Below are 9581 nucleotides of genomic sequence, written 5' to 3'. Positions count from 1 at the left end.
AGGGAAATCAAAATCTTTTATGATAATGATAAGTATAATTGCAAGAGTAAGAGTAAATCAAAACAAATTTGATTCCAATATGTCTTAATTACCAGAAACCTATATGAATATGAGCAATGACGCTAAAAGCAAATACTATTGGAGGAGGCAAAGGCCACTAAATAGCAAAGAGATTACCATGCTTGACCTTTTCCAAATCTTAAATAAATAAATAACTGAAAATGTCCCTTTCAAATAAGGTCGTCATCAACTAATTGGTTTTTTTTTATTTTTTTTTTATTTTTTATATATATAACTTTCACCATTTAGCTCTTCATAGGAAACAATGACTCTTTTTTTTTTTTTTTTCTATTTTGTTCTTAAAAAAAAGATAAATTAATCAAATAAGGCCATAATTCAAGTATCAAAATGTACTAGTTGAAGAAACTATGAAAACAATATAAAATTTCAAAAAAAAAAAAAAATTACAAATCTTTGTATAAATTTATAAGTGCATTACGTATGTGTACGTAGATTGTACGTGTATAGATCAAAAGAAAACCTTTCAGATCATTAATTATATAAATGAATGAATAGTCCTAAAAAATGATAGAGAATAAATAATTCTTTGGTTCCAATCCAGCTTCAACTCAAATGTAACTCGTTTATAAAATCAAAATTCAGTACGGTAGGCGTACTCTGTTTTCTTAGATTAAGGTACTTCAATTTTATATAATTATATATATTTTTTATTTTTATTTTTTTAATTTTAAGTGGGAATTCAAACTTATGATGCAGTCAAATGTAAATATAAAAATATATATAATTTTGTTTATTTTATTTCTACAAAAATAGTAAAGCTTCATTTTGTACAAAAGAAAATTTTATTCTATATTGTTGATTATGATATGATATTTACCACAAATTTTTATTATGACATATCAAACAATCGATAAACATTAATGTTGGATATTAAAATTAGAGAAAACTATATAGCTTGCCATATTTTTGTGCATGCCTATTATTTATGTCATTTTAAATAATTAGTGTCATTATGGTCTTTTGTTTTCGTTTTATTTATTGAATGACAATTGTTTATTTTTTAATAGAGTGACGTGACAATATTTTTTACCACCTTGAATGACATTTTTATTAATTGAATGATAATTGTTTATTTTTTAATAGAGTGACGTGATAATGTTTTTTACCGTCTTGAGTGATATTTTTATTAATTAAATGACAATTGTTTATTTTTTAATAGAGTGACATAAGTCTAGCGTTATATATCCTATTGATTGGACAAGACCTTTTCAATCCAATTGAAGCTATAAATATTCTAAATCGAGAATATCCTGAAATGAGTGAAAATAAAAAAAAGCATTGTAACAACCCTTGGTGATCATCTGCTTCTAAGATCACTGAAACAAACGAATTAAAGCCCTCAATATTTTTTTGTTTGATGAACGATCCAAATGCTAATTAATTGTTTGATGAATACTACATAATACCTAAGTCAAGCCAACTAGACACAAACAAGCAAAGTCAGGTAGGTTTTGCTTTGGCATATGATTACGCTTTTGAGCTACAATTTAATTCCTTTAGTTTTACAAGAATCCCAGAAAAATAAAAAATCCCAAAACATTGATATTTGATGATGCATATACAAGATCCAGTGCATATAGTACAAATATATATATATATATATATCAAGAGAAAACATATAGTACAAATTATTAATGAAGCACTAATTAGAAAAATTAGATATCATGCATGAAAACTAACTATACAATAATGCTCACCTAAACTTTGGTGTAGCCTCCAAAAGGATAATATTTCGCCACATATTAGCAGGCGTCACATTGTTAATTTCCTTTTTGGAATTTAGGTAATGATAATGACGAAAAACATAAATCAATTCAGCATGATGATGGTGGTGGTGATACATCTTCGACCGACCATCACCACTTTACCACAAATTAAACATAAAATTAATCTTGATTAATACGGTCTTAGCTTTTGGACGTCTCTGAGTTGTGACAATGAGATACTTTCTTTGAATGAATTAAATAAATTGTGCTTTTTTTTTTTATAATATTTCCTGGAATGAATAAATTCATTGAATGGTGAGGAAGAAATGTATGGTATATTGCTATTGGTCATATTTGTTTGTAAATTAATAGTAAAAAAAAAAGATCTTTTTGTATTACCCTATAATTCACTAGTTAGCGTCCTTTATTTATTGGCTAGTTATGGTGTTATTTGAAAGTATTAGAAATTAGGTTTCGTCCCTACTCAAACACATAAAATGATAAAAAAGGTTGTGGTCTTTTGTTATGCCATGCTAAGAACATAATGAAACAGATGTCATTTTAGGAAAAGTGTTAAAGATAGCTAAAAAGTTCAGTCACATACTACTGATTATAATACAAAGATTATAACAATTTTTTTTTTTTTTTTTGAGTTCTCACTGATTATAATTTTAAATTATAACAAATTTTTTTTTTTCCGAGTACTCAATTATACTAACTTGTAATTAATCAAATGAAGCCTAAGACCTTTTAGTCTAGTGGCACTCACGGAGTTTGGGTGCGGTGAAATTTGAGTGGGGTTTGCGGGTTCAATCCCGTGTTGTATAAAAAAACAAAAACAAACACAAACACAAACGGGATTTTTGTTTTTTTTGTTTTTTGTTTTTTTGAAGAAATTATTGTCTCCAACACAATTCAAAGGTTGTATATGACTGTCGAAGCCCTACAGGCCCTGAGCTGAAATAACTTGCCTTAATCGGCAAGAATTTTATGCGGTTTATATCAATTGCGTGGGCCACGGTAGCCAACAAAGTTACAAGTCAATTCTCTAATGATTGTTGTTGCCATCCAATTCTTACCAAAGTCTTGTATGACAATTTACACACACAAACATAAAAAAAATTAAAAAAATATTGCATGGTGACTCTCATGGGATTATAGTCAACCAATTTTATATCAATATTTGCTCTCAAAATTCTTGACATTAAAACCAAAAGTAGCTCCACTATTTTGAAGCAATAGGTTCACTATAGCTCCACTATTGTATTATGTCAACCGGCCAATTTGCAGAAAAATGCCAAAAACAAACATGTAGGAAAGAAATTACTTTCTCAATCACATAATGGGATTTCGTCGGTCAATTTTCATAACTATTTTCGTTGACATGCAATGATGATAGAATAGGGGCCAATTCAGTTTTCACAAATGTGTGATGAATTCTTTTTGATGAATGGATAGAAACCACTCCTTGGACATGTTTCACTATTGCTTCCAACTTTTGCTTTAAACATGTGATGGTTATAATTATGCCGTGTCTGGAAAGCATGTGGTTTATGGCTCAAATATGAAACTGCTTTAAAAATTCGAGTGCTCTTATGTGAAGGCCCTTTCATGAACAATTTTTTTTGAATAGCATGGAATATAGAATTCGCTATTTACAATATTTCAAGATTTTAAATGTGTATCCTCTGTCCAATCAATCTGGAACTAAGGTGAATAAAGACCCTTTTAGAAAGTATACTTAAACCGTGATTTAAGTTTATTGGCGGGAACTTTGTAAGAAATTTTTTTTTAAAATTTAAACTATTTGTGAAATAAAAAACACTCTAATAGAATCGTAATTTGAGTTTGAATATGACTTCCAAACAACTCATAAGTTTTAGATGTCAAGTGGTTGTAGGGTTGGCCTAGCGTCAAATCAACACTTGCCTGACGAGGTCTACTATTTGAATCCCCATCCCATATTAAACCAAAAAAAAAAAAAAAAAAAGTTTTAGATGACTAACAAATGGTTTGTAGGGCTGAAGAGTAATTGAAACCAAGAGCAGGCACAGAACTTGCATTGATCTGCGTAACATATTCTGAAATTGGAGTCCAAATGGGACTTCTGCAACCATTGAGGATCATATTACTTTTTCCAGATTCCCAAAAAGTAATAAGGCTTTTTACATCTCAAGGGAAAACTTGGTGGCAAGGTTTGGAAGGCTTCTAATGTGAGGAGAAACCGATAATGGTCTTGAAAGGCTTCTAATTCTATTACTAAAAAATAGTTCATACAAGCATTAAATGAGCTATTTGCATTCTTATTAAGACATCACTCTTAGACTCTTGTAAACAAGGAAAATTAAGTATCTGCAAAGCAAACAAATATACTGCAAACAAACTTATACGCCATTGCTAACTTGCTTAATATGATAATCATCAGCACCCAAGCAAATCACATACCATGAAAAATAACAGAATTCGCATGCACTACAAACAACAATAACATTTTCCAAGAGAAAACGGGAAAACTGTTAACAGAACACATCTGGGATTTTCATAATAAAGAACAATGGAGCATTGCCATACAAAACTGAGTCTGCAACCAGCAACCAGCAACCATATTGGAGAGGCATCACTGACTACGATTCACTCTATCTAGTATTACAGTTGATCGACACGCCTATTTCCTAAACTACCTCATCAAATCAAGCATCTTTAGCAGACCTGTTATCATTAATGAATGTTCCCACTGATTTGAACCAATGCATAAGTTTCCTGTGATCCTTTACATATAGCCACGCTTGAAGAAATGGAAAGAGACTATCATTCACTCCGCGCTCGTCTATGTAGCCATGGAATGCATCTCTCATCCTTTCATCAAGGTCTCTGTAAACGAGTAAAAGCTTAAATCAAACACAGACGCTTTATTAACACAAATAGCAATAAACAGACATCTTTAAGTCGTACAATCATGAGAAAATTTTGCCCCAAATAATTAGTGTCATCTTGCTATTACCTTTTTTTTTTTTTTTAATCTTTTGACCGAATCATCTCACCATTAAGCGTTAGACAACATGAAATGTATCGGCTATGCAAGTATTATGAGATGCATCTTTTACGGATTCAAGACAATATAATTCAAAATAAATTTGATAAGCGATTTTAAGGCACACTGTTCCAAATTTCAATCATATCTACTTAAAAGAATTTCCAAGAAAGTTACTTTGACAATAATGATTCAAAAACTCTAGACAGCATGCCTTTTTTTACAAATAAAATTAGTACAAGACCGCCAATTCTCCCAAAAGAAAGTAAATATTCAGCTACACATTCTCTTTCTTCAAGATACAGTAATTAAAACTGACCGACAAAGAAGTGAAAAAATTCATAGTAAAGAACATCGTGTCCACTGATTTACTCCATGCCTAAGATAAATACTTTTTCTAATAAAGAAAATTGAGAATCCGAGATAACTGGTTTGCTCCATTTTGAGCCATCTGTCCATCAATAAAAATTGAATTTAACGTGATGTAAGACATGCTAAGTTTGAACTTTTAAAAATTGAGTAAAATATCAGTAATAAAGGATCGACCATTTATTTTAAAAGAAATTTTTAAGCGTACAACACTGGAAAAAGAAAAGGCTACTGAGCAATGGTGTTGCGACTGCTTGCACTCTTTTCTTCAGTTCTAAGTGATTCAACTACAATATGCTGTTAGACTCTTCTGTCATCCAATTCTAAGCTTCAGTGTCTTCTTTATCCCACTCGTACCATGAACACTTTTCTTACTGCCGAGTCGTTGACAGAGGAAGCAATGTGACCATTGGACTCGGTCATTCAAGAGCCAAATAGTTTGTTGAGGGTTCCTACTAGTGATGATGATGATGCTAGGACAATTTGATAAAGACATAAGGCAGACTAATGAAAGGATTTAGGGAAAACAACAAAAATTATTTTATGATTATTCTTCCTTTTCTTCGTATTATATCATTCCTTTTATTTTATAAACTTCCTTTTGATTCCTTTCTACTAACACATGCTGCCTCAAACAATTTGAGCAAGAGTCCAAGACACCACAATTTATGCCCATTTCTCTTTTCTCTGACATTTGCAACACAAAATAACCCAATAGCAGAATTGATGAACGCTCAACATGATCCACAAAGAAGAGTTTGACTTGGAAAACATTATAAACCCTAGATTGGTTAGCATAGTAGTAGTTTTCTATAAGCGCATACCAAGACTCCTCCAAATTGTTCAATTCAACATCTATATGTTCCATAATTGTTAACTTTTAAGCGTTATATTTTTCCCATTAACCTTGATTTTATCTTTTCAGTTATAAAACTGCATTGAACAAAAAATAATAATAAATAAAAAATAGCCGGTGACTCCACCGTAAAGCATACATAATAAACCCCCTAACTCATTTCAGAAAAGGCCCATCAAGCCCTTTCTCCAAACTAGTCAGCGTCTTCAATAAATCCCATCCATCACTCAGCTTCATCAATAACTCAGGAGTCACACTCTCTCCACTTCAACTTTTAAACGTGTTATTTAATGAACCTCAAACAACAAATACTGAGTCAGGAAACATAACTTCGAATCCAAACTCGTATCATCACAACTAACCCCAATCTGATAAACAAAAATGAAACTGAATTTCAATCAAGAAAACAGATAAGTAGCTCCATTGAGCTAAAGATACAACCAAAATTTATTTTATTTCATTAGTTAAGTGTAAAATGCAGGCCCTACTTTTATAATTATTCTTAGAAATGGGTGTTGCACTAATAAAACTTAAACCACCTAACCTAATAGGGCTATATCACATAGATCTTCAAACAAACAAAAACCATCCTTTGATTTCTACTTAAACAATGACAAAAACAGTCCCCTATAACTTTCAACATATTTTGTTACAATAGCTATTTCATGAACTTTTCAATTGTTTCAATTTCATTTTAGTCCCTAAAACATCAATAAAACAGTAATAACGATTTATTATTATTATTTTTTTAATAGCAAGGTTAGATACTACTAGAGCACTACCATTCATATGAAATAGTTTAGCAAGTAATCACAGAATTAATCAAAAAAAGAAAAAGATGATTCTCAGTTCTTACTCAAAAACAGGGCCACTGTAAGAGGACGTAACGACATTGGATTCCAAGGGCTCGAGCTTGGGCCTCATGGAGACGGAGTGAATCCCCAGGGCGTCAGGATACAAGCCGCACAGAAAATGCAGAGACTCCTTCTCTTCTGCCTTGGAAACCTCCACGTGAAGGAAAAGCTGGTTGATATCATCATCCTCGCCATCGCCGCCACCGTCGGCCTCGGCGCCATCTGGAATAATGTTGGCCAAACGCATTACGGACACTCTGATCTCCTCATTGTCACCGTAGCTTCTCCTCAGCACCGGACCGTTGTTGTCCAGCGCGCCCTTCACGACCGAGAACTCCGACGGAGGATCCACCTTCTGTTTTTCCCAAAAAAAAATCGACAAAAATTCAAAATCAAAGCTCCTTTTCAATTGAATCGGCTATATAGCTGGATATATATATATATATACACACACATACATATATATATATATGTATGTATGTATATGCACGTACAGGGGGAGGGGCCATTTTGGAGACTTCGAGATAGTGATCTTTGAGGGAGCGGAGAATCATGGAGTCGACGGCGGAGGAGACGGAGGTGGAGGAGCGCCGGAATGCTATAGTGCGCCATGGGTGGTTCTGGAGTGCGCAGGTTAAGACTTTCCTCCACATTTCTTCTTCTTCTTCTTCTTCTTCTTCCTCCTCCTTAAACCTTCGGCTTTTTGGGGACTGGGGTTTAGGAATCCGAAGAGAAGCCGAAATGAATTAGGATTATTTTTATAAATGCCCTTAAATTATGTATATTATTTTAAAGTACCCCTAATTTATTAAAACAGTTCAAAACACCCTATAATTTATAAAAAATAGATCAAATTGCTCTTTTAGTTTACTTCTGTCTATACTACTAATGAATTGCTGACGTGGCTCAGCGTTAAGCATTAATTAAAGGTATTAAATTTTAATTAAACTTAAAAAGATGATTAAGTATTAAAAAATTATAGAAAAGAAATAAAAATGGATTTTTTATTATTATTAAAGATGATGATAAAAGCAGAAGTTAAGGGGTTAAGACATCGTTTAGTTCATTGATTTGAGTTTTTAATTTGTATTGAGATGTAATTTTATGTGAGAATTTTTTATTATAGTAAAAAAATTAGATGTGATTGTTTCTAAGAATTTTTTTTTGTAAAAAAATTATAATTTTAAACTCAAATTGGTGAAATAAACGAGGCATAAATTTACTCAAGATTAAAAGACGTCTGAACCTTATATTAGAAGAGAAAATATTATTTTGCAAAACAAAAAAACACGTTGAACTCCAAAAGAGATCCAGGAACCAAGCAAGAAATCCATCAGTAGCACAAAAAAAAAAAAAAAAAAAAAAAAAAAAAAAAAAAAAAAAAACTCCCAGAGGAGAATAAACCCTCACGAGTGCTTAATGCATATATAGATACCTGTTTGCATAGTAACTGATGAGAAGAGAAAAGTTTCATACTTTACAGTGTACAGAACCTCAACCACCATGGAAGAACAGTCGAAGGAGGTGAAGCTTTACTTTTCTTGAGATTTTCTCTATTCTTCATTGGGGGATGATATTTTAGTTTTTTTTTTTTTAATTCAATTTGAAATTAAGGGGTTTTTGTTTTCTTTATTATTGTTTTAATACTTAACTATTATTTTTTAGGTTTGATTAGAATTTAATACCTTTGATTAATGATTAATGATGAGTCACGTCAATAATTCTGTTAGTAATTAGACGGAAGTAGACAGAATGAATAATTTAATTTATTTTTTTTATAAATTAAGGAATGTTTTAAATAATTTTAATAAATCAAATGGTATTTTAAAATATGATATATAGTTCAAAAGACATTTATAAAAATAATTCAATAAATTATATATATATATATATATATAGCCCGTTTAGTAGAGTTTTATTTTTACTTTTAAGATAATCAAAGTTATAGTTTTTCCGGTAAGTATTTGAAATAAAAAGCTTAATAGGTTAAAATAATTTTTAAATTTTTTAATAAGTAATAAAAGTGTTAGAATTAAGTTTATAATGTCTTGTTTAAATTCTAGTACAAGTTTAAAAGTCTATTTAGAAGTATTTTTTAAAAATCATAATTTTTAACTTTGACTGAAAGTTCTTCTAAAAAGCTAAAATATTTCTGACAAATCTTCTAAACACTTTTAAAATGAATGAGCAGGGGTTCTTGTTTGGGCAAAAAAGGTATAGTAGAACTGGAATATACAATTTTTTTTTTTTTTTTTTGAAATGAGGAACATACAATTTTGGATGTTAGTTTATTTTTTCAAACCCTTACCCGAAAAATCATTTTGATGAATCATGAGAATTTTATGGTACCAAGTGGTTATTGTGATCTTTTCTTTTTTATTAGATTAAAGAAAATAATAGAAAATATGTCAATATGAAAAGCTTAAGAAAATATATAGGCCAGTTTTTAGTTATAAAAATTAATAGGCCATAACTTGTCAAGTTATGGTTCATAACTAAATAAGTTATGGATAAACTTGTCAAGTTATGGTTCATAGTCGGACAAGTTATGGACAATTATGGATAATAACTTGTCAAGTTATGGTTCATAACCAGACTAGTTATGGACGAAAACAGTAATTTGGCCTATTTATTAACTTATGTAAACTATTGACCTATTAATTTTAATTCATCTCAAGTCTTGA

The 9581-nt window shown here is 30.8% G+C and overlaps 1 protein-coding gene across 1 annotated transcript; it reads right to left on the bottom strand.

Annotated features, from left to right (window-relative positions):
• Positions 1 to 4220: 4220 nt before the first annotated feature.
• On the bottom strand, positions 4221 to 7622 carry LOC21395785 (uncharacterized protein At2g39795, mitochondrial). Its single transcript, XM_024161731.1, has 3 exons — positions 7392 to 7622; positions 6900 to 7252; positions 4221 to 4658 (listed from the first exon to the last, which is right to left on the bottom strand). Exons 1-3 carry the CDS (start codon positions 7548 to 7550, stop codon positions 4478 to 4480), a joined length of 693 nt encoding a protein of 230 aa, XP_024017499.1. The 5' UTR covers positions 7551 to 7622; the 3' UTR covers positions 4221 to 4477.
• Positions 7623 to 9581: the final 1959 nt, after the last annotated feature.

This window comes from Morus notabilis, unplaced genomic scaffold (genome assembly GCF_000414095.1).
Source record: "Morus notabilis unplaced genomic scaffold, ASM41409v2 Scaffold818, whole genome shotgun sequence".
Classification (NCBI taxonomy): Eukaryota; Viridiplantae; Streptophyta; class Magnoliopsida; order Rosales; family Moraceae; genus Morus; species Morus notabilis.
Note: the sequence above shows the minus strand (reverse complement) of the source record. Positions and strands in the feature narration are given on the sequence as shown.